Raw genomic sequence first — 26326 nt, 5'->3', positions numbered from 1 at the left:
GTATGTGAAGAGCTCACTACAGACGTCAAATGTGATTCGTAGGTTAGTTCGGAATTCTCGGTTTCGTACTCCCGACATTTACTGATTGCGTAACAAGAAGAAATTGTGGTCAGTTGCGTGAACTCTTGCGTATTAGGAAGTACTGGTGCTGTCTGCTGAGTTTGGCTTCGGGTCTTTCTAATCGTTCAGGGGGCGAAGAGTCAAGTTCTTTCTATTTTATAGCTCTTGTTTGTCCTGGAAATGGGAGGTAGCACGCGACGTGCGGAGTCAGGTTGCTCTGGGTAGTGAGGGCTTGGGGATCTTCGTTGCCCTGCTGCACTTTCTGGGGGAGTTCTCATAACCCTCGGACGAGAGCTGAAGATGGCAACGTACTCTTTCGCCCTGAAATGTGAATCATTGCTGTTGAATATCGGTATTTAAATGGCTTTAACTACGCTCTAGTATATCATTTTTTAAAGTTGTTACTAAGAGTTCATGCGTACTGAAGAAACGATTGAGTATAGGCTGATGATAGCTTGAAACGTGAATTCATAGTGTGTTCATGGTGTAAAATTATTCAAGATTATGCACTCGCTATTTTGGTATTGTTCAAGAATAATAGCAATGAATCTATAAAATAAGAAATTCTTGTCGTTAGTTTGTCTGAAAAGCTGACGTGTTGGCCGGTAGAGAGCGCAGTAGTGGATCGTTCTCTAGAGTGGACGTTCTTCGCTGCGTCTGGATGACGGTTCTTACGGCATTCCTGAGATTTTCTTCTACGTTACTTCTTTCGACATCTGCGGTAGAGTTTTTAATGCTTAATGATATTCTTTTAAAGCAGGGCATTAAAGTGCCGATTATTTAATTCAAAAGTAAGCCTTTCAATGCTATGCTGCCTTGCCTCTAGATTGAGGCTACAAATGCTTATTACTCAAATTCGCCACCGTCAGTGCGCGGGTCCACAACCTTCGTTTAAAATATTCCTTGGCAGTTATTTTTATCATTGTTCTCTCGTTGAGCATAGAATTTGGCGTAGTTTTATGCCATTACCTTCGGGATCGTCGTTGGCGTCACGAGGATACGAGTGCCTTATTCGACCGGGTTGCTGTAACGATATAATTCTATGATAAATTGATGATTATATGACCGAAAATATTTCCCTGTACTAGTTAGTCTATTGTATTGAGCTAGTGTATATTTGTATACAAGATTTAAAATTATGCCCACATAAACCTGCCAAGTCATCTTGAGTCCACGTACCTACTGACGCTAGAAACTTTCATTTAAATGAAGGTTAGAAAGCTTTTAAGCGGTAGTATTTGCTTTGAAGTGAGAAGTTACCCTCTAAACTACTTCAAAAGTAGCAATATCACAAAAATAATCTATTTCACACTAACCTGCTGCTTTTGCTGGCCAGAATCCGCAGATGGAAATGATGAACGAGCGCCGTTTTGTACGCTCATGTGAAGATCCTCTTCAATTCTTCGCTCCCGAACCTCGTCTGTGTCATGGATCGTAGCCATTTGGCTGTCTGATTGCCTAACGTTGTGATCATAGTCCATCTCACTCTGCCCATCGTAATACTTTATTTGGGAATCTTGTCTCTCGAGCGCTTGTGTTCCTCTGGGATCATCGACGTACCGAGGAACTCTCTCGGTGACTTGAACATCCCGGATAGGTTTCGTCTGTTCATACTCAACATAGTCATGAGTCAGAAGCCGCGTTTCACGCCTTATGTAATTTCCGTTTGAGCCTTCAGAACCATACTCATATTGAAGGTTTTCCGGTGACGTGTTCAAACGCAGGGCTGGGATTTGGCTTCGATTTTGCAGACGACGTGCAGCTTGCTGGACGGAATTTGTGCGTCGCAATCCACCGGCCTGAATTGCTTGGTTTTCCGACGCGTTTAGTTCAGCATAGTTGGGAGAAGAGTCTGGGTAAGAGGCGGAGTATTCTCTGTTGGAGTGGCATGGCTGCGAACTGGCTAGCGCAGCATAGGGTTCTTCTTGTTCTTCCGCTGCAGAAATGCATATTATGGAGGATAAGTCAAGAATGAAGATGCCCTACGCGAACAAAATTTTGGGAAACGCTTTTTCTTAAAAACATTACAAAAGCATTTTAATCTTGAACGCACATTACTTCCGAAGTATTTGTAACAATCTACAACCTGCTACTCACCTTCAAATTCTTAAACTTAAGAGAGCTACGACAATTTAAAAAACTATCATTATTATAGAACCTCCCTAAAGCGACACTAAATTTACGTGAGTCAATTAATTCTCACCGATTGGAACATTGCAGTCCGCTTTGTTGGGAGGCGTTATCTGAAGTGAGTGTCTGCGACTTGTATTGGCGGTGAAGTGGTTTTCAGATTCCGCTGAATACTTGGATGTATAAGAATTACTCTGAGCATTAGGTGAATATTGTGAAGTGTTGGAGGAATAATTCTGAAAATTGGGAGAGTTTGTTTGCGAATATGATGCAGAATTTTGGTCGTCCTTCGTTCTGTGGGAATCAGCTGCGTAATTATCTGCACTGGGCTCTAAATTTTGAGAATTGGATTCAAAATGTTGTGGATAATTGTGCGTATTGCGAGTATGATTCTGTACATTGGGGGCATAATTCTGTTCAATATGGTCATAATTCTGTGCATTGTGAGCATAATTCTGAGCATCGGGAGCATAACTCCGTGCATTGTGAGCATAATATTGAGCATTGGGAGCATAACTCTGGGGATTGGGAGCACAATTCTGTGCATTATCAGCATGCTGCGTTGCGGTAATATTGTCGAGCTGAGGTTGTTGCTGAGGTCCCGGGAGATGATTAGCTTCGGTAGTAATGCCTAATGCTGACGCATATCCAGGATACGGCTGCGTTGGATGGACATGACCGTCATGGGGGAGATGTTGGGTCTGGGAGTGATGTTGGGGCTGAGGGAGGTGTTGTGACGTCGTAGTAGGATAGGGCAAGACGGACGGGTGTTGTGATGTAGAGGGATGTTGCATCGCAATGGCTTGTTGAAAGTATTCCTGAGAAGGCCAAACTTCTTCACGTTGAGCATTCCTGCAAGATATCGTTCAATATTACGATGTTGCTTCCATATTATCTTCAATGCAAGGCAACACGATTTCAAAATGAAATATCAACAGTTATTTTTGCAATTACGAATGACACTAAAATAATTGAACAAGTGATGATGTTCACGGACGATAATCTAATCACTTATTGAGGAATCCGATGTAATCACACGCATCTGTTGAGTTTTAAGGTAAGCAAGATATTTAAAATGTTTTAACGACGCTCCAGTAAATCATTGTCTCATTTGTATTAGAATCACACTCGTTTAACGAGGTATGCAAGGTAACCACACGCACCTGTTGAGGTATGTGGAGGTATGCCAGGCTATCACTCACACACACCTGTTGAGGTATGTAAGGTAATACTTAATGAGGTATGTAAGGTAATACCGTCATACATACGCACCTGTTGATAGACGATCTCTCGTCACGTGGAGGGTAGCGCCAGTGGACGCTTCCAGCCGACGCTGACCAGCGCTGCAGCAGTGAACAAAAAAGTTGAAAATTAAATCGTCGTTCTGCCTGCGTTGGCAATATTGCTGTCAACTATAATTTAACGCAAATATTTCCATGCTGCTCGAGATATTACGGTTTCTCTGCGCATTATCATTTGAAAAGATACGTGTTCACTCATACTTATTTTTACATGTGCGCCAGAGGTTCAATATATTATATTATATTAAATCAAGGTTCAATATAAAATCAACAAAGAGAGACACGACAACTAGAAATATTAAATTATTAATCACGAAGGAGGATCATTGAGTAATTCTTACCGAAATATAGCCTGGAGGAGACTGACTGATCCTTTTAGAGGCTACCGCGTTAGGCAGAAAGCCTCCCTCAGACAGAGGGCGTGACCATCCCATGGGCGGAGTCCACGGGGTGACCATGTCGGGTCTGCTCGGCAGAGGTGCTGACCTGCGAATGAAACGGCAAAACATTTCAAATATTCACTCAGAAAAATGAATGTCGTATTTATCAAATCGTGACACACTTTCAAAACGTAGCACTGTTCCGTCATTTTGCCGGCCGGGCCAAACTGGGTCATAATACATATACAAGAGCAAAATCTGCATCACTATTTAGACAATCTCACTCACTTCTCTGAGTGCTCATCAAAAATGTGTTATGGTTTTCAAAAACAATCGAACTTTTCAGCGCCCTGCACACTCATCAATCAGGGTTACAAGGAGAATTGATTGATATTGATCACATTTGACTGCAATGGTGACATTTGACTGACTATTACAACACTTCTCTTTAACTTCACTTCTTGTTCGTCTGCTACAAATCTTATAATCAATATTTAACACATTTCTACCTGTCCAATTGATCAGAAAATTTGCACACTTGCGTAAAGTCGGAGACAATGCTTGAATCGATTGACAGAATAAATAATTTTATAAATTTTTATATGTTAAAAAATTTTATAAATATTTTTTTACATATTTAAAAATAAAATAAGAAATTCTTTGTACATGCGTAACATCAGAGACACCGGCCTCTTCAGAAGTGTTGTCTTTACAAAATAATTTTTAAACGCATATAATTTTTCATTTAATCACATTGAATTTATAGGATAAAATGTTTACGTACCGAGCCGTTCCTGCAGGATCCATGCTCAGGAAGCTCTCTGTTAAAAAAAAAAGATTATGCAGTTCTTATTTTCTAATGTAAATTAGACAAAAACTAGAATATATTTTACCTACTATTCATTGCGCAGATGATTGCAAAAAAAATGCGTCTGAACATAATTACTATACAAAGGAAAAGTTGCGAGAACAAAGAGCATAATAACATAGATCTGATACTTAGGCAGTGAAAACGCTTCATTATTCCAAAAATAATTGCACTAGAGCCGTGATACTCAAAATAAATGGAAATTATAAATTTTCGTGGGTAATGCAATGTTTTTAATTTAGTCCTATATACAAATAATGAAAACTTCTGTTGAAGAGGTAAACAAGCTTATCGCGGGATATAATATTTGTGATCAAAATAATTTTTGTGTTAAGAAGTATAACTAATAAGAAATGTAGAAGTATTTAAAAATTATTTCTTGTTGTAACGAATAAAAATAAATAAAATAGTAGAAATACTTTTCGTGTAAGTAGAAGTAGTAAAAATATATTTCTGATTATAACAAATGAAATTAATTATAGGTAGTATAAATACTAGAAGTATTAAAAATATTTAAAAAGTATAAAAAATGAAAGTATTTTTCCTGTAACGAATAAAAATGAATAAAAACAATAGAAATAGTTTTCGTGGTTGACGCACCGTGCGTGCGGTGGTCGGAGTACCGCCGCGACAGCAGCACCTCGCCAGTCAGCTCCCCAGGGGCGGCCTGCGTCAGGTCGTTTAACTCCAGCTCGTCATCCAGAAACTCCGGCACATCCTGCAAAAGCAATTTTATTAATTAATACTGGGAAAAGATTTAACAATAAATTAATAATCTCCCAACTTCATTTTATGTGCACATCTTTCATAGTTAATTTTATGTTTTGTAATTAATCAAAAATTTGAATTGCTGTGGCGCTTCTGCTGGCTTCTTAAAATCATTCAACAACTGTACAAATGGTGGAATTATTTGCCTTAATATTGGATAACAAAATTGATCTCTAACTGGCACTAAATTATTAAGTATGGATCTATTAATAATTCTAGTCATAGAGTAGCATATACTGTATTTATCATGGCAACTACATATTTATCATGGTAACAACATATTTTTAATGGAAACAACATATTTATCATGTCAACTACATATTTATCATGGTAACAACATATTTTTAATGGAAACAACATATTTATCACGGTAACAACATATTTATCACGGCAACAACATATTTATCACGGCAACAACATATTTATCACGGCAACAACATATTTATCACGGCAACAACATATTTATCACGGCAACAACATATTGATAATGTTTCAACAGTAGTACAATATTCTGTGCCAGGGTGCAAGGCCATACCTGTTGGTGCTTGGGGGAAGTGGGGGGAGATGTGGGGGGCGTGGAGGGTTCCTCCCTCTGCAGCTGCGCCACCAGGTGCTGCAGCTGCTGCTGGTACTGCTCGTCTTGTGACGACTGAACCTCAACAAATACATTCTTGTTAATTATATCTTATAAGAACCTAATAAGATATATAACAAGATAAGTAGCCCAAACGTAAATCTTCATCTAGGTGTTACTAATCGATAGCTTTTACGAATTGGTGTTTTAAGTTTATAGGTTAAATTTTAAGAGATATTTAGTGATTATTTAGCACGACGAATTTTAATGATGAATACAATTTGAAATCGTACATGCACCGAAATTGGTTCAGACAATGTGAGCCTGAATGTGTGAATTCAGGCTCACATTGTCAGGCACCTCGGTTATTCTTTACAAAAAATCACTGCAGGAATTTTCTGATTGAATTTGAATAAAAATTAATTCAGTTATTTATCATACGTTGTTCATGTGTTTACAATGAAATTCCTCCTTAGTTGGCTCCCTATGCGCTCAGATTTCATCTATAAGAAATTAAACAGAACTCAAAATACGTGCTAATATTTCTGCCTAAATGGCATTTCAACACTAACAATTTTCACTGTTATTCTTGAAATGAAATTTTTCTACTATCATAGACAAAATTTCAGCATATATCACAATTCACTTCCTAATTAAACTGTGAATGGAACTGTTCAGAATTAAACAATAACTTAGCTAACTTTGTTTTTTGTTCACCTGCGCGAGTTGCGTTAAAGTCACGTCAAGTTTGTACGCCAGCGCCTCGTGCCGGAAACGTGGTTCCGTCGCCAGGCTGAGAAGAGTTCCGCACAGACACGTAGACTGTAGTGAAGAACGCAAGTTATCAAAAAGATACCAACTTTTAACAGTTGCAATTAAAAATAACAATTTAGATTAGAATACCAAGTAGTGAAAAGCGCAGCTTATCAAAAAGATACCAACTTTTAACAGTTGCAATTGAAAATAACAATTTAGACTAGAATACCAGGTAAGAGAGGAGGTTATTAAAAAGATACTAACTTTTATCAGTTGCAATTAAAAATAACAATTTAGACTAGAATACCAGGTAAGAGAGGAGGTTATTAAAAAGATACTAACTTTTATCAGTTGTAATTAAAAATAACGATTTAGATTAGAATACCAGGTGTGAGATGCAGCTTCAATATGGATGTTTCAGGGGACTTTGGGGGGGGAAATGTTCTAGTAATTGACATCGAGTAATTGAATGACTCGGATGAGAATCAATAGACGCAGGTTCAACAAATCCACAGCGTCTTTTTAGCGCTTTTTCTCATTTATGGAAAAAGGCGATATTGTGCTCGTCATGTTCGTCCGTCCGTCCGTCCGTCCGTCTGTCCGTCCCTGACTTCACGTTTTCGTCGACGAGAAAATGCGTTCTCTGTCTTTCACTGCAGTGAGAACTGAGTTATACTTTTTCTAAATAATAACAATTTTGATATTATAACACTAAATTTTAATAATGTAAATAACGAATAACACAAATACATATTGTGTTTCGATATGGTGTCAAGATTACCAAGGTTGAGAACTAACTTAAGAAGGCAAGCGTTCACCATGAATATTAATAGAATTCACGAGATTTATCAGAACAATCAAAGGGAGAAATAAAATTTTGAAGACCTAGGCCAACAATAGAATCCAAGAAATTTGTTGCTACCAACTAATTAATATCTTAAACGCGCGCATACATCCATCATTCAGTGAGTGGTATATGGTGAACCGAGGACATACGGCAGGGTGTTTGTGCGCGAGTAGCTTGGCAGCGAGGGACACGAGAGGGGCAGTGATGGGCAGAACAGCAGCTCGCCCCTCAGATGTGAGGGTCAAGTTAAGCAGCAGAGCAGCACAATATTCCTGCGATGTGAGGGAGAGACAACCCTCGTCTAATGCCCTCACGGTCCACGCCACGCATCCGCCCTCAACCAACCGCTTCTGGACGTCGCCTCTGGAGAGATTTTATACTGTTATTTTTTTCTGGTATATTGAATAAATTATTAATAAGTTATCTAGGTTTGAAAGACAATTATAAGGAAAAATGCATTTTTCCTTGATCTATTCATTAAAAATATAATTTTTTAACGTTCAGCTCAACTGATAGTATTCTTTACTCCTCAGGGTTAAATTCAAGCTACAAGGAAATTAATAATTGTTTATAAAGAGATTGAACTTTAAACTTTGGCAATATCCCTCCTCACTCAATTTCTCATAATTTGTATGAACACATAACTGTTCATTTTTAGAGTTGATTTCACACGCATTCAAAAATCTAGTGTAAAAATTTATTTTCAGCTTATACTCTTATGCACGCCTACAAAAATGCAGCGGTTCTACATTACGAGCCGCTAGTGGTACACAATGCCCTTTTCGGTGGTGCGCGAACAATTTCGGTATCATGAAATATTTTTTGTTACTTATTTCTTACTTTGCAACAATTTTTAATGTGTAACACAAGATAATAAGTCATGGATTTGCAACCATTGCAAATCCATGCCGATGTTCACGAACTTAATGCCGTGATTATTTGCACATTAAGTAAAGTGAATAACAGGAAACGCTTATTAGTGGCTAATAGGTGAAATTAGTGATAACAATTGGTTTTTGATCTCAGAAAGTTTAGAAACTCCTGTCAGTTAAATTCTAAATTTGTTTGAATGCAGTTAAGCAAGCATAATTTTATTCGAAACAAACGGTAGTCGTAGCGTTGAACCTCCGCCAGCCAATGATAAATAGAATAATAAATTTATAAATTAATTTTCTCCAAAAATACGTTCCTCTATGACGTCAATTTACTACACAACTACCTCCCGAATAGGAGCGCCAAAAGGTTCTTTCAGTTATAATGGCTCAACATTGAGAATTTATTGATCAATCGGGAAGAATTCGTTCAATGCCAGTGCAGGGGAACATCGACACGGAACTCAATTGACACGAATGACTAGCATAAGAAGTGTTAGACTCAGCTTCTATAATTTTTTAATTTTTCTTCGAAGTAAAATTTCTAATTATTTTTTTCCAAATAAAGACTTTTTTATTTTTAAATTTTTCGAAATAAAAATTAGTGACGAAATTACGAATTGGGTTTCGATTTCGAGTGCAAATGACTAAAATACTTAAAAAAAACTTTTTAAAATACCACGTTTTTCTTGTGGACTAAAAAGTAGAAAATAAATTATGGTTCGCCCCAAAAAAACGTGTGTCGGGCAGATTTATGATTAAAGCGAAAAGCACACAACACACGAATTTTGGAAATTTAATGGTGAACGTACAGCCCGACCCACGTTTTTTTGGGGCGAGCCATAATTTATTTTCTACTTTTTAGTCCACAAGAAAAACGTGGTATTTTAAAAAGTTTTTTTAAGTATTTTATTTTATACTTTTTAGTCCACAAGAAAAACGATTAAGACTTGACTAAGTATGACTTGAGCTGCGTATCGATGATACGCAGCGTTAGCGCCTGCTCGTCTATGGCCCGTATGCTAAATGGGGCACTAGCACTACGAAGTAGCACTACGCACTACAAGCCGTAGTGCGGTACTAGTGCGACTTGGAACACTACGGTTGGCAAGCTAAATAGGGCACTAGCACTTTGAAGTAGCACTACGCACTACAAGCCATAGTGCGGCATGGAACACTACGGTTGGCATGCTAAATAGGGCACTAGTACTATGAAGTAGCACTACGCACTACAAGCCATAGTGCGGCATGGAACACTACGGTTGGTATGCTAAATAGGGCCAAAAGCATAACGCGCACTACAAAAATCTGAAGTGTCCTACACACCGCCCTTCACGACGACACTACGGTATATTTCACATTGTTTACTTCGTCAGCTGTGGATCTGTTTGGCTTACAGCAAAGGCATCATCGCGTAAAAACCTCAGGAACAGCATGCCATGAATATAAAAAAGTGTACCGCTTCAGTGAACAACATGTTATTCTTATGGCTGACATTTTCCTTGGCGAAACAGATGAACAGCGTAGAAGTAAAAAATACTTTTCTTGTTTTTGATACCATGTTTTGAATTTTATTTTTTTTTTCTGGAGTCATTTTGAATTCTTCTGCAAGAACTTTCCATGCTTTAATTTTGGTCTCTAATTGCTAGTTTTTATGATTGTATCTGAAATTGTTAGGCGAAAATAGCCTGCATGCCGAATTTCAGATCTCTAGAGCAATCAGAAGTGGGCTAATTTTCGTTGGCAATGTTAACAACAAACAAACAAACGCGAAGCTAAGTTAAGAAAAACGTGTTAAAAATAGTAACAAAATTACAGAGTGGGTTTCGATTTCAAGTGCAAAAGAAAAACAGTAACAAAATTGCGAATTGGGTTTCGATTTCGAGTCCGAATAAAAATTGTGACAAAATTACGAATTGGGTTCCGATTTAGAGTGCAAATGAAAAATAGTGAAAAAATACGAATTGAGTTCCGATATCGAGTCCAATAAGGTGGCACCTGACAGAAAGTTTCTGCAGGGCAGCGACGCAAAAGTCCTGCGTTGAGACGTCGCCGAGGTCCTCCAGCAGCATCTTCTTCAGGGCATCACAAACACCGGCATTTCTGTCGAAATATTTGAAGAGTTTTATTATTATTCTACTTTTCCGAATAGGAACAAGACTTTATCTACTTTATTCATAACAAAAATTGAGAAATTTACTTTATTTCATACCGAATTGGCTGATGTCGGCGACAGGCCACATCAGGCCTACTCTTTAGCGCCGACATCACTATGTTATGTTATGTTATGTATTCATCGAGCATAACATTGACATCAACGGTTACGATGGTATGTGAGTAGTATTCGCTAGTTACACTTTAATTACACAATTTATTTACCAATCTAACTTGAATGCTTCAGACCTGCCCAGGTATTGACGGCCCAGATGGAAGCTCGCCAGGGCGCTGAGCAGCCTGGCGACGCTGTTGCCCAGCAGGTTGCCTTCTGCACCCCACAAGCCCTGGTGCAGCCTGGCCCAGCTTCTACTCTCTGGAAGGTCCTCGAGCCCAGGCTCTGCTCATCCCATGTTCTCATATTAATTTCGGTTGACTCTGACAAATATTGCAGGAAATATTATCCATAACAAACCTGTTGACCACCGGCTTAGTAAATCATTGCTTCGATCTACATGAATGAAGCGTAAGTAATACTGATTTTAATTTAGATTCTAATATTAAACATAGCTTATGTAAGGTTGTGTAGAAGGGACCATGTTAGGGCTGTATTAAGCAATTACAGGCAGGATGTGACTTGACCGCAAAGTTGGGATAGAAAACCTTGAGGGCGAGTTTATTTATAGTTCAGAATGGCCGAGGGTATCAAAAGGGCTGACCCTTGTGCAACTCGAAACTGTCACGGCGTCCCTTGGTAGGCTCATGCTTACGCGGCGTCTGCCTATTTGAGGACTCTAAAATTCGCACCAAAAACTTGTTCTATTGTCCATCATGCTAATACAGTCTGCAGCTTTCTCTGTAGAGTAGGTGACGGCCCCAGCCGTGGGTTGTAGGCGTCAGAAATAACGACTGCGCGGTACTTTACGACATTCATAACAATACGACTCCGATTTAATAACGTCAGAAATCTACGAGTAACGCCTGCAACTTGGCTTATTTGTACGGCCAGTATTCAAGGCTACGGTTGTGAATTAGCCGTGAGACAACGCGAGGGACAACAAGGCCTTCAATGATTATAAAGCCGGCAATGAGAACCTTCAAGTACCGAACACTGCGTAGAAATTCTTATAGGTACGGTCATCAGCACAGTATGGCCATTTACTTCATCAGCAGCAGCATTACGGTCACATTCATCATAAGCACTAGTAGCATATAGCAACAAGTTTGGAGTAACACCATGGACGATGAAGATGGACGCCACCATTCAGAAGTACGGTCGTCATAAATAAAATCTACGGTTAAAGCGACCGTGATACAACTTATTAGCGGTGATACCTACTGCTACTCTGCTAGAAGATAGAGCGAGTGCGAAAGACGACCGTGGGAACGCGTGGAGACAGCTTCGATACGGTCGCTGTTAACAATACCTACGGTCGCGAAAATTTCGTATGAGGTACAGTCGTTTACGACAGTCGTACTACTCAAGGGAATTGTACAACGGAACAACGTTTTGGGTAAATAAGACGTTTGAGTGATTGAAACTGATAGTTTTCAACATTGATTGTGTTCGGATTATGCTTTTCCTGTGCTAAAGAATTTTGTCAACGTATGATGTTAATGTGAATTTCCTAGTTCAATATTGAATGTACCAGTGTTTCATTGCAATCCTCTCTCTAAACAATTTTTGCATTAACCTATTTCATACGAGTACTTATACGCGAATACTCCGAGTACAGCCTGAGACGATACGGTTGTAACCTGACCAAATTAAAACAATTGCCGACCAATAATAAAATTATAACAATTAAACCAATCGTAAAATTCTATAAATTAATCATACACTGCAAAGATATTTCTGCGAATACCATTCATGAAAACCACTTATCCACTGATTTGGTATATAATAATATTAGTTTCAATCGACACAAACATATATTTCTGAGAATATCGTCCATAAAAAACCTGTTGACCACCGACTATACAAATCTAAAAAAATATAACTCAGTACTCACTGCAGTGAGTGACAGAGCGCGCATTTCCTCGTCGACGAAAACGTGAAGTCACGGACGGACAGACGGACAGACGGACATGGCGAGCACAATAGCGCCTTTTTTCCATAAATGAGAAAATGCGCTAACAAATTCTTTGCAGTAATAAATAACGGCAATTAAAAATACAATAATACACGTGATCAGTTTTAGGAAATATCATGAGTAGGTATATAATAAGATGACTCACCCGTAGACCCCGCAGGCTGCGTCAGGCCCAGCACGTCGTTGCGTACGTAAGCGGCCACGACCGCCTGCCGCGCAGCGCCCTCCGTCACGCGCGTTATACGCTGCATGCAACAAAAATAAATATTTTATGGATTTTATGTGTTTTTGTACCTTATTTTACAGTTTTTGTGGGACATAGGATGCATTTTACGTGAAGAACGATTTTACGCGTTTTATGCGATCTTACAAACATTTATGCGTTTTGTGTGACTTTAAAAACATTTAACGCGTTTTATATGACCTTAAAAACATTTTACGCGTTTTGTGTGACTTTAAAAACATTTTACGCGTTTTGTGTGACTTTAAAAACATTTTACGCGTTTTGTGTGACTTTAAAAACATTTTACGCGTTTTGTGTGAGTTTAAACACATTTAACGCGTTTTATATGACCTTAAAAACATTTTACGCGTTTTGTGTGAACGAGAACGTACTTTAAAGAGTTTTGTGTGTGCTAGAACGCAACTCACAGGTTGCGTAGCGAGTACAAAATCTCAAATTACTCTGGCCCTTGATGAAAAATTTTAATTTAACTACCGTAAGTTGCATCAAATGCTGATCAGCATAATGGGCCGGCCATAACAAAATAAATTACATAAGACAAATTCAAATTAAAATCTAAGAAAATCAAGCAAAATCATCAAATTAAACCAGCAGTGGGAGAACATCTGTTCATTATTTAACTTCATCGTCGCGTCACTAATTTACAAATTAATACAAAATTTTTCGTTCTGTTTCAGTAAACTATTCTCTATGCGATTAAGTATCACTGTGACAGGACCTAAGGATCTCTAAGGACCTCAAGATGAAGTAACCTGCACGCAAGTATTGAATACTAACTGCCCTGACCTGCCTGAGGGCCTGCAGCAGCAGCAGGCAGTCGTGTAGATCACCGTCAGCAAGGCAGCCCCTGACAGCGCAGTAGTCTAGGGCTGACACATGCGTCCTAGTGACGCTCTGCTGACGGTTTCTGCTCATCGCTTCCAGTAAAATCGTCGTTGGTGGCGCCTGATGTATGCATCATATGAGACGCGTAACATAATTGCGTTATATTGATTACAATTATAAAATATTCAACACTTGTCAGACTTCATGGTTACATTCGGAACGATAATAACGTTGAGAAACCGTTGAACAAAATCAACACGTAATCAACGTTATTTCGACGCGACACTAACGTTCAATAGAGCACATATCATAATAAATACGAGCCGATTTCAGATAGATCTGTTCAAAAGGCCAGTCCTCAGATCTACAAGAGACAAGTCAAGAACAATACAAGAGTCGGCTACAGGCCGAACTTGGCCTATTCTTCAACGCTGATATTAATATACAATACAATACCATGCAATACAATATAATAATATTTTAAAGACGGAACTATTTCGTAGAGCCCATGAATCTAGTGCATAGTCATTTTATCCGTTCCCATCCTTTCTTCTGTCTATATATTTTTTACTTCTTATTACCATTATGTGTGACGTGCCCTCGAAGTTCATTTGAACTTGACGCCATGATAAATGTTTCGCAAAAAAGAATAATAATACCATACTATGCATCCCTATACCATACAATGCTCTATTATACAATACAATACCACAAAACAATACCATACAATACTATACAAAACAATACCATACAATACTATACAATACAATACCATACAATACCATACAATACGACCTGTGTGTCAGACAGTACAGGCAGTATGAGGTCAGGGTGCGTGTGTACGCACGCCCCGAGCGTCGCCTCCAGGTCCACCGTCTCGCCTGCCACCGTCCGCTGCAGTGCCGCCGTCACCTCCAGCGACACGCCTGCGCGCGGTGTTGTGAGTCAGACAATATTCAAGGTTTAAATGCAGGGGCTGAAGCTATAAATTCAGATGCTGAAAGTCTAAATGCGTGAACGAAGTTCTATAATGAAGTTGCTATAGGTTTATATGCAGTGGTTCTCACGCATTGTGTAAGAAGCCTAGGTCGAGAGTCAAACTTTTGAAACAATATGAAATGTTAAATGGTTTCACAAGCTGCAGTTGTATATGCATAAAACTGTTATTTTTTCTCGGAGGCCGTAATCTACTAATTTATGTACAGCGGTACTCCAAAAGTCGGAACACGACATAATCGGAAGGCGATGAAATTTTCAAATAAAATAACTTTTTCGGAAGTCGACCCGACCCATACTACTCATCAAACGCCACAGAGATTCTTTCACCCGCCACTTGTAGGAGATTCTATCATCCGCCACTTGTAGGGGATTCTATCACCCGCCACTTGTAGGGGATTCTATCACCTGCCACTTGTAGGGGATTCTATCACCCGCCACTTGTAGGGGATTCTATCATCCGCCACTTGTAGGGGATTCTATCACCTGCCACATGTAGGGGATTCTATCACCCGCCACTTGTAGGGGATTCTATCACCCGCCACTTGTAGGGGATTCTATCACCCGCCACTTGTAGGGGATTCTAACGTCGATGGGTTCCACAAAAGTTCACGTTCAGAACATATTTTTCAGACATTTCTCATGGGAAACAGTTTCGGAAAACGAACGTTTCAAAAGCTAACGCTTCACTTGTAACTGATCAACATCGAATTCTGCGATACTTTCATAATAGTAAAATTTTTCCCGATATTACTCTGAAGTCGAGATACTCAGTTTCAGATATAAAGATACATTAATTAATAAATTACATTTTGTATATACATAAATTATAATGTGCAATTTAAGATTATTACATTTTAATAGGGCGTTTTAAGCACGTAATTACCGAGCAGTCTGTTGTAGTGGTCCTGCAGTTTGTAGAGCTTGCGTGTGATGGCTCGGTGACTCCTGCGCGCCTCTGCCACAGCGCTACTCGCTCCCACAGCCACGGTGCCACTGCTGCTGCTGCGCCACACAAAATTAATAAACAATTGTGAACAACTTAAACATTATCTTATACTGAAGTATTAACATTTTATACTGAATAAAGCCCTTTCATACTGAAGTAAAGACATTTTATACTGAAGTGAAGACATTTTATACTGAAGTAAAAACATTGTATACTAAAGTAGAGACATTTAATACTGAAGTAAAGACATTGCATACTAAAGCAAATACATTTTATACAGGAGTAAAAACATTTTATACTGAAGTAAAGACATTGTATACTGAAATATGAACATTTAATACTGAAGCATTAAATAATGTTGAATCCGTAAAATGCGAACATTATCGGAGCCACTCGATAGTTGCCGTGACGCTGAGCTGTGAAAATATTCAAAATTTGAATAAGAAATAATTTAGTTAACTTGAATTTTACAGTTACAAAGCGGAGAAAATCATGCACGTCTTTCCACGTCACACACGTCGCTATGGTGACCGTCACCTCCTACGGGCTCTCCTGACGAGGGTGACGAGGGTGGGGGGCGGTGACAGGCACTCCTGCAGCCAGCCCTCTAGACGCGCCCTCACGCACATCACCCACGAGTCCTGGCACATTTATTTATTTATTTATAACCTCCCCCCGTATGATTTTTTTGTCACAGCATTTTCATAGCACATTTTTTGCACTCTCTCACGGTACATGCTTTTCTTCACTCAAAATATTTCAGTATGGATACATTTTTGCAAGGTATAAATAGTTTATGAGATATTATCTGCCCCGTATCATTTTTTTGCAAGTGTTTCAAGACACATTTTTTTCAATTATTTTATGGCAGTTGCTTTTTAGTTAAAAAAATTCAGCATGAATTCCTTTTTGCAAGGTATTTTTTGAGATGCTTTCCTCATAAATTTTTTCACACAATCTAAAAATTGAAAGTTGCCTTTATAAAATGGAAAAGATCTGTAAAACCACATAACTCCGATTTTTACTACAATTCAGTGGCACTAGGCTATATAATCCACGATTAAAATTATTGATATGAGTAAAGACGCAAGAGGTACTTAAATTTTGGGCTGAGTTTCCGTAGATTTAATGACAGTCTCTCGTCTTCATACTAATAGATTAGAAGTTTAGAGCAGACAATTTTATAGATTTAAAAATCGTCAAATGAACCGACTTTCATGCTATATTATTGCTTTGAAAACTAAACCGATATCATTCAGAATTAGAATCCGTTTATCACAAGAAAAACAAACCCGTGGAAAGCTTTCATCAAGTATACAAGGTTATTCTAGATGATGAACCCACTTTAATAAATTCCTATTTACTACCAGCAACTCTGTTTACGTCCCGCCTCTACCAGCAACTCTGTTTACGTCCCGCCTCTACCAGCAACTCTGTTTACGTCCCGTCCAGCAACTCTGTTTACATCCCGCCTCTACCAGCAACTCTGTTTACGTCCCGCCTCCACCAGCAACTCGGTTTACGTCCCGCCTCTCCCAGCAACTCTGGTTGATCTGAAGAACCGTATCACTGCTACGGTGCACTCAGTAACAGAAGATATGCTTTCTCGTGTGTGGGACGAGTTTGGCTGCCGTTTAGATGTTTGCCATGCAGCACAATTGGACATATTGAACATTTATAAATATGTAAAAAAATCGAAACTTTTTCTTTACATTGGTATATAAATTATTCATTTTGAATTTATATTCAAATGAAACGAATTTATTAAATTGCGTCCGTCATTTAGAATAACCATGCATTTTACTGGACAGCATCCTATGATAGACTCAAAATGAGTTATTTGACACCTTAATAAGTTTTATTTGAAGGCCAACACACAATCTTAGAAACGAATAAATTAATTTCAATTTCAAATTTTTCATTAAATAAAATAAGGATTAATGATCACTTGAAAGACGACAGCGACGCAGCGAGCCTGGCATGGTGATCAATTAATTAATTAAACCGAATTAAGAGTAATTATCAATCACTTGCAATAAAAAGTAAATACCAGTTAAGTTATGATCACTTGAAAGACTGGAAGGAAGGCAGCGTGCGTGGCATAGTGATCAATTAATTAAACCCAATTAAGAGTAATTACCAATCAATTGAAATAAAAAGCAAATATTACTATATCTCAGTCAATTCATTAAATAGAATAAGTAGTTATGATCACTTGAAAGACTGGAAGGAAGGCAGCGTGAGTGGCAGGCTGGGGCACGTATGGCAGGGCGTAGAAAGGCAGCAGTTCGGGCACGCTGCCCAGCAGAGGAGAGCACGCGTCCAGGTATTGCTTGAAGACCTTCATAGCGGCACCGTGGTCCTGGGGCATGGGGAAGTATGGGTGATGGGTGACCAGAGGGTGTGGGTGATAGGTTACCAGGGGGTGTGGGTGATGGGTGACCAGGGGGTGTGGGTGATGTGAGGGTATTTGGGGCGTGGGTGATGTGAGGGTATTTGGGGCGTGGGTGTTGTGAGGGTATTTGGGGCGTGGGTGTTGTGAGGGTATTTGGGGCGTGGGTGTTGTGAGGGTATTTGGGGCGTGGGTGATGTGAGGTTTAGAGGGAGGTATGGGTGTTTGTGTCCCCGGGGTGTCATGTGTGCATAAAAGGGAATGGGTATCACAGAGCCCTGCAGCGGGTGGCAGGAGAATACATGGGCATGCATATGTATGTGCATTGAAATTTTGTAATGCCCCGTACATTCCATGTAAGTTCCAGATGAATTTGTATACATAAAATTGCAATGGCATGAATTCAACAAGGAAAATTTTCGAGCTACTTACGATTCCGGATATTTCATCACGGAGATGAACAGAAAATGTTGCTGTCCGAAACATAAACCTTTAAACTCTTATAACCCCTGCAATATCCTTGCTTAGCTATTATTTTAAGGCCTGAGTATAGAAGGTGCACATGCGGAATTAAGAGTCCGCAGTCTCGTTATCATCGGCTGATGTGTACCATGTGCTTAATGAGCCCGGCTTAAAAGTTCAAGGCCGAATCCTTGAGGCTCTTTTTACAGGGTGAAGAAGCTTCATGCTTGACGTGACCTTACGATAGAAATTATCGACTGGGATCATCATAAAAGCGGGTAAAATTTGAGGTCATCCTCACTTGAAGGTTATAAGCCGTTATAGTCACGTACTGTTATGTCATTAACTATAATATTATTAGAGTCTATGAGGATCACGTGTCGGTGCTTGGCTGGTCGAATTTGTCATCATGAGTGGTGCGCAGGATTGACGTTTTGATGATATATGATTAAAATCACAAAAACGCAAGTTAACAAGGAATTTGAAATCAAAAACAATACCACAAAAATTCACCATATCTTTATAAGAGAAAACGTTTCGGAGTCCAGCTCCATCGTCAGTTCACAAAACAAACTTTACTTCAGAAGAAGTTCCGTCCTAGAAACACAAATACAATCAATTAGTAAAGTAAAATCCACGGTCAGATATTAAAACGTAAATAAGCAAATGAGACATGAAATAAACGCTAGTAAACGATCCTATCTATTCAATATTTCAATAGGATAAGAGCTAAAAGCGGCATTTAGACTATGTGTAAAACGCTGTTCGTTTTGTTGAGTTTTGGTTTGACGTAAGTCCGCGTTTTTTAGGATAACCACGGTTTCAACAACAAATATCCCGTTTATTGGATTAAAAAGTTGTATCTGTAAGAACAAACAAATATATTAGCCCTATAAACTTCATTGTATGTTTATAATATTCAAATATAACAAATAATCAGAACAATAAACAACTTATATGAAGACATAAATCAACGCACCGAAATATTGTGGGCAGTTTTGACGCGGGCTACGAACTGAGCTAACATGAAACTATTGATACGTTGATCAACTATACGTTGATCTATTGATACGTTGATCTACACACTCTAAAGGTCGGATAAACAAGTAAATCATAGGAGCGCATAAAAAAATAGACTTAAAACTAAGCTAACAAAAGGTTCGCTAAAAATATTTACACTAGGCTTCTGGTTGAATATAGGCAGGGATTGTGAAATTCGTAGATCAGTAACACCGGATGTGGAAGCTAGAAGTTTAAAATAACAGATAGTGGTTGTAAAAATTTATTTGTACAAGTTTGCAAGAGAGGAAGAAAAATCATTAAAATTAAACCAATCATTTAACATTACAGGAAATAACTAAATAAAGTTATACTTTATGATCAATTTATCAATTCATGATCATAAATGAATATGAACGCCATTGTCTTCACTCCCCCGTTATAACTCGGCCACAGCGACCTTGTCTTCGTTGGATACGAGGCCATTTAATGCACGTCCTTGTGACTCATTTGTTGATTTATGTCCACCTAATGCTTCATAGCATACTTGAATTACGTTTACCCATTAACACTGGCATTGTCGCGACCATTACCGAGATAATTACGTGTTCATGTAGAATTTAGAGCGTCTAAAATTTCCGAGATTAAGAAATATATATTCATACATGTAGCGTGCGCACTGCGCAATTATCATCCAGTGGTCGGGATACGTGCACAGAGATTCTGCATTTCTATTCATTAACATATTTGCGTTCATTCTCTTATTTAGAGAAGAGCCTGAAAATCTGAGTACATGTAGCCACGATGAAATATTTATCAGACATATGTAGCATATAGCTGGCGAGGTCAACGGTTAGCAATAGTGACTTCGGAATGTAATGCGAGCCGATCAGAGTTCCGCAATTCGCCTCGGTAGTCCTACAAGTGTAGTTAGTTCATTCAATCATAACTAGGTCGAAGACATCTATATTTCTGTGATTTAACTGAGAATCTAAATGGATGTTCAGTTCTCCCTCAAATTACCTCCACGCAATCCAGTTGCGTTCAGCAACGACCGAGATAGGGTTCACCTCAGGCAGTGGTAATGGACAACACGCAGCGGTAGTGTTCATCACTGGCAGCGGTAATGTTCTTCAATGGCAGCGGCTCTAGGTCAATACCAGCTGCAGTTATCGCCAGAACGTCGGCACTTATTGCCAATAGCAGTGACACTTGCAACCGATATCACTGGCATGCGTACAGAGACAAGGCCTGCAGTCATAAATGGCTGTGCTCATCACTAGAAGTAACCGTAGCTTTTATAGCCAATTGCGCTAAAATTTTCGGCCAATATCTGCTGCACTTTTGTCAATGGCACAAGAGTTGTAGCAAAGCAGAGACATTTATTACAAATAACACCAACAGTTACAGCTAGTCGCAGCGGCAGATAGCGCCAGTTGCAATGGCATTCATCAGTAATGGCTGTTATCGACTATTGGCAAGTCCATTAAAGCCAAAAAACAGCAGCGACTATCAAGGACAACTATCACCTTAGCCATGACACGCACTCGGTATCACCAACTCAGCCACCTTCAGAGGCCTGGGGCCGCACTATCAAAAATAGGTACGAATTCGTAACTCTGTCAGCCAATCACTGAAGATTTTTCAAGTAAATTCACCAATTGCCGACGGGAAGTTGGCCGCTACGTGTACTTAGGCCGCTACGTGTACTTAGGCCGCAATGTGTACTTACGCCGCTACGTGTACTTAGGCCGCTACGTGTACTTAGGCCGCAATGTGAACTTAGGCCGCTACGTGTACTTAGGCCGCTACGTGTACTTAGGCCGCTACGTGTACTTAGGCCGCTACGTGTACTTAGGCCACTANGGCCGCTACGTGTACCTAGGCTGCTACGTGTACATAGGCCGCTACGTGTACCTAGGCTGCTACGTGTACATAGGCCGCTACGTGTACTTAATTAGGCCGCTACGTGTATCTATGACGCTACGTGTATCTAGGACGCTTCGTGTACTTAAGCAGCTATATGTTCATATAAGAGTTTTGAATTTAAGTGCGGCCTCATTAAGTAAGGGACAAAATCTCATTGGCCTCATTTAGTATAGAGTTGTAAGAACATCACGCAATAATATTGAGCCGAAATCGTGGATTAAAGAGACTTGAACATAACAGCTGCGCAAAAATATTTCAACAAAGCAGTTGACTTATTTCGCATGCATTTCAGGTTATTAAGAAAAACAGTTTTGCTAGCGCAAACAGAACCTAGTCTCATTCAAATTTCATTCAAGGACGCTTGATTCCTTGAGTGAATTAATCACAAATCTGCCTCACTCTGAACAATTTAAATATATAAGTCGTTTTTTATACCTTAGGGTGAATATATATTTGTTCACCAATCATAGTCCCCGTTTATAATTCGCCCGCTAATTAAGATTTGTACTCTAAATTTCGGCTCATCGTTGAGCTTTTAATTAAGTTAAAAAATCCGCGTTCATAATTTTTGATCCTATTTAAAATTTGTACTCTAAATTTATGTCAATCGAAGAGCTTTTAATTAATTTAAAGATAAAACTAGAGCTGACCTCGCAGTTGCCAGCGCGTAGAGGCGAGGTAGCGAAGTAGACGTGCAGGTGAAACTGCAGCGTCAGCAGCGTCAGGTCCTCATCAGCCCCGGGCTGACTCTGCCACACCTGCTGCAGGAGCTGGGGCACCAAACTGAACACTCAGAAATATTTTTAGCGCATTTTCTCATTTATGGAAAAAAGACTCTATTGTGCTCGTCATGTCCGTCCGTCCGTGACTTCACGGTCGGACGAGGAAATACGCTCTCTGTCACTCACTGCAGTGAGTCCTGATATAATTTTGTAGGTCTTTCAAATCATTGAGTAGGCAGGATAGAAGTTAGACAGATGATGTTTCTATTTTGTAACGAGCCGTTTATAGCCAATGAAGTAATAGCCAAACAAAGGTAGTAATGAGCTCAATGAGTTCGCTCCAAATTGTGATAAGGATAAAGACAAATAACACTTTCATACCATTTGAAAACAGCTTTGTTTCTATGTGGTATACCCATGTACCATATAGAATATACGTGTTATATATCCATAAAGAATGTCTTACATGGTAAAATCATCACCTGGAAGAATGCCTCGCCGTCAGCCCGGTCAAAGAGCTGCAGCAGAAGGGCCACGGCTTCAGGAAGCGCGAGTTCTGCCGAGCCTCCCCCAGGCGTCTCGAGGTGCAGGGGCGTCGTCCGTCGTGGGGCTCCGGGCAGGGCAGGTACAGGAGCCCCGAGTGTCCTGCACGCCTCTTGCAGGACCTCACACGCCTTCTTCAGCCCGCACCAGTCCAGGAACTGCGTAAAGTTTGCTTATATTACAAACCCATCGAGTTCCGTTAGAAATACTGAGTTAACTAATTGAAATTTAAATCGTTAGTGGAAAAATATGCGCTTTGTGCGCCTCTGGTGGGCGATCGTACGCCTCCTGCAACACGGCGCCAGTCCAGGAACTGATTACTAATAAAAGTTCGCTGATATTACTTTTTTATGTAATTGGTTTCAAGACTTGTGGTGTCATAAGCACCTTCCAGCCTGATTCCTGTCGCTGATACTACGCACACTGGAAGAACTTTAGAGTTTCATGGTCCGTTGGAAAGGTGAAGTTGGCTAATTGAACTTCACCACTGTAATAGAAAATTTATGACATTCTTAGCGTGCCTTTACTACTAATAACATTGAATCTTTTGCAGAATAATTTATAAAATTAACAATTAACAACAAGTAAGAGTTTTATATTTCTTTGGCGAGTGAAACTAGTCCAATAAGTTGAACCAAATGATGCTAATTTCTTATAGCCATTTCGTGTTAAAATTTCACTTGATTTATCACTAAATACTGTAAAATCTTATACTTTTCATGGTTCAGAGCAGCCATAAATTCAAAAAGATTAGGAAATGCAGCCCAATTCCAAAAAACCTGCAATTAAAATCGAAGTATCTAAAATAACTCCATAGAACTCTCGTTATATTCGGCTTGAGCTCGTTACCTGTCCTCGAATATCGGAGAACACAGTCACGCAGTAGCATCGAATACTTCCGACCACGAAATTTACATCCATCGATTGGCGTGGTCGATGCGAATGTAGATCACGCGACCGATAAGCACAAATCCCAGTCAAGCTTTAAGCAAATAAACATCATAATCATAGTAAATTTACTCTTAGAAGAGAAATCAGGGAGACTTTGTCCGTGTAGCGATGCATGGTTTGCCCGGATGTGGGTCATCCTGACCCAGTTTCATCCAGGGTAAAGGACGTATCAGTGATGTGCAGGACGACTCAGAGACGGAGGACGACGAAGGCGGCGCATCAGCGTGACTGGGGACTATGAAGTCCCAAACTCAACATAAGGTCATAAGGAGAAAGTGTGCCACTATTTGGACAACATGATTCACTTATTTAATGAGTGTTCAGAACCTAATGGACCCAAAAATAAATAATTGCATCTCCATGCAGAAAGCATGCTCATAGTGGTATGTTTCATACATTATACATAGCCATAAATACGATTGTTTTTTTTCCTTTCTATTGCAATTGAGCTGCATTAATAATAATATGATTTATTACGCTGTCATTGAACCAAGGTTCAAACTGCTTGCCACTAATTTTCCTCGGTTATTTCTGCCGACTCCCTTCCATTGATGGAAAAATGTACGGCAACAGATAACCTAAATCGCCAGGCTACTTCAACTCCCATGTTTAAATCCTGTTATTATCATTGGGAAGGAACTTGACTCGAGATAATTAGAATGCTCATTGTCGTAACGCTACCATGTTTTGCTATGACCAGATGAGTACAGTGGATGAAGGGAGACAGGAAGAAAGGGAAGGTGTCACTCAGCGTGAATAAGAAGGCAGCCTCAGAGAACCAGGATATTGATCACTCATGGTGTACTCATCTAGCCCGGCCCTACCCACCTCACCTCCCCCCGTGGGTACTGATAACCCACCGGGCCAGTCACGCTTCATCTGATCCGTAGTCTTGTGACTTACATTTTAATAATTCGCAGGCAATTATTAAGGCTATATGCATATGGTATGCGTCATTGTTAAATGGATCTTGCGATGGATTTATAATATATTCGAAACTAAATTTTTTCGCTAGTAGTTCATTGATTTATTATCATAAACCTATTCAGCTTGAATCAAAAAAATTATTACAACACTACTTTTTGAAGAAATGGCGGTGTATGCAGAATAAAAAACGCGTATTGAGGGAGCGTAGCTGCTCAATTTTGTTTATTATTTATTGATAGTTTCGAAATTTCAAATGTCTATTATAATTTACACCATTCACGCACACAGTTCGATGGTCACACAGGATCTATTTAGACATTAAATTTCATTAAACACGATAATTCACTACTGTAATTTTCAGCACAAAATACTAGAAGTTTAAGAGAGCCAGAATTTTCCAGGAGCGATTAACGAGATAGCGAGTCTCACGCGATACGAACGTTCACTAGAACGAAGTCCAGTGAACACAACTCAGAACATTTCCATTAACTTAAAGGAATTATCATAGGGAAGAATTTTATTAATTAAAAACAACAGCGGGAGAAGTTTTTAAGTGAGGTAGCACAACGATCATTAGTGATTAGGTTCTTTTTAGCGCATTTTCTCATTTATGGAAAAAAATTATAACTCAGTACTCACTGCAGTGAGTGACAGAGAGCGCATTTTCTCGTCGATGAAAACGTGGTCACGGACGGACAGACAGACGGACAGACGGACGGACATGACGAGCACGATAGCGCCTTCTTAGCGCATTTTCTGAATTATGAAAAAAAGGCGCTATTGTGCTTGTCATGTCCGTCCGTCTGTCTGTCTGCCCGTCCGTCCGTCCGCGACTTCACGTTTTCATCGACGAGAAAATGCGCTCTCTGTCACTCACTGCAGTGAGTACCTACTGATCTAATTTTTTAAGCGTTGCACTAATGCCGCAATCACTCGAGACAATTAAGTCTCACGTATATATAATATGAAGCCGAAGTCCTAAAAATTTTCCAACCTATATATTCCAAATAGAACGGATTCATTCCTTTGTGCATTTTATTCTAAATTATAGACAATTTCAAGGCACTAGCTTCTCTCTTGGTGTTAACCATTAAGTTCAAAAAACACATATACTATCAGAAACCAACTAATACGAATAAAGTTCTTGTATTGTCATCCTATCACCTATACATATACTGAGAGAAGAAAACGTTCCGAGCATGCATCTCAGCTGAAGTGAAATTTTATACCAACGAAAATCCTAACTCTCACCTCCAGAATCATTTCGTTGATATCAGTAATTTCCTTTGTTACAGTCACAGTTGCATTTTCGGAAGTTCTACTTTCTTCAGTAACATGTTCTTTCTGATCGTTCCCACTCTCAGTTATATTTGAATTATCATTTGTAACCTCCAATGTTTCCGATGGGGTGCACTCAGCAACTGGACATGCACCCGACTCTTCCTTATTCTTATCAATTTTTATTGAAGCTCCAAAAGGTTTTTCACGTAAGCTTCTGCTAGATTTTGGTTTTTCGGTGTTGTCTTTCGCTGATTCATCTTCAACTTTTTCCATTTCGCCAACTCCACTTTCTTCGTCTCCCAT

General features: G+C 39.4%; 1 protein-coding gene across 1 annotated transcript; it reads right to left on the bottom strand.

Moving 5' to 3' along the window:
* Window positions 1-44: 44 nt before the first annotated feature.
* On the bottom strand, window positions 45-26326 carry LOC108679517. Its single transcript, XM_047885590.1, has 23 exons — window positions 25994-26326; window positions 22804-23022; window positions 22250-22369; window positions 18033-18179; window positions 16355-16458; window positions 15755-15873; window positions 14668-14798; window positions 13834-13992; window positions 12949-13048; window positions 10960-11110; window positions 10555-10659; window positions 7834-8047; window positions 6799-6903; window positions 6043-6156; window positions 5340-5457; window positions 4656-4692; window positions 3833-3977; window positions 3463-3533; window positions 2264-3042; window positions 1377-1996; window positions 1030-1084; window positions 656-776; window positions 45-381 (listed from the first exon to the last, which is right to left on the bottom strand). The coding sequence occupies exons 1-23, from the start codon at window positions 26324-26326 to the stop codon at window positions 201-203; spliced, it is 4248 nt and encodes a 1415-aa protein (XP_047741546.1). The 3' UTR covers window positions 45-200.

This window comes from Hyalella azteca, unplaced genomic scaffold (genome assembly GCF_000764305.2).
Source record: "Hyalella azteca isolate HAZT.00-mixed unplaced genomic scaffold, Hazt_2.0.2 contig2480, whole genome shotgun sequence".
In the NCBI taxonomy this organism is placed as follows: Eukaryota; Metazoa; Arthropoda; class Malacostraca; order Amphipoda; family Hyalellidae; genus Hyalella; species Hyalella azteca.
This window is presented reverse-complemented; position numbering and strand designations above follow the sequence as displayed.

Excerpts from the sequence above, each read along its gene's own strand:
- LOC108679517 (XM_047885590.1), bottom strand. The coding sequence starts at position 26,326 with ATGGGAGACGAAGAAAGTGGAGTTGGCGAAATGGAAAAAGTTGAAGAT. Across the intron at positions 6,157-6,798 it reads CTTTAACGCAACTCGCGCAG|TCGTCACAAGACGAGCAGTA; the intron begins GTGAACAAAAAA and ends GTTGAGGTTCAG. Across the intron at positions 382-655 it reads CGCTCTCTACCGGCCAACAC|GGCGAAAGAGTACGTTGCCA; the intron begins GTCAGCTTTTCA and ends TTCACATTTCAG.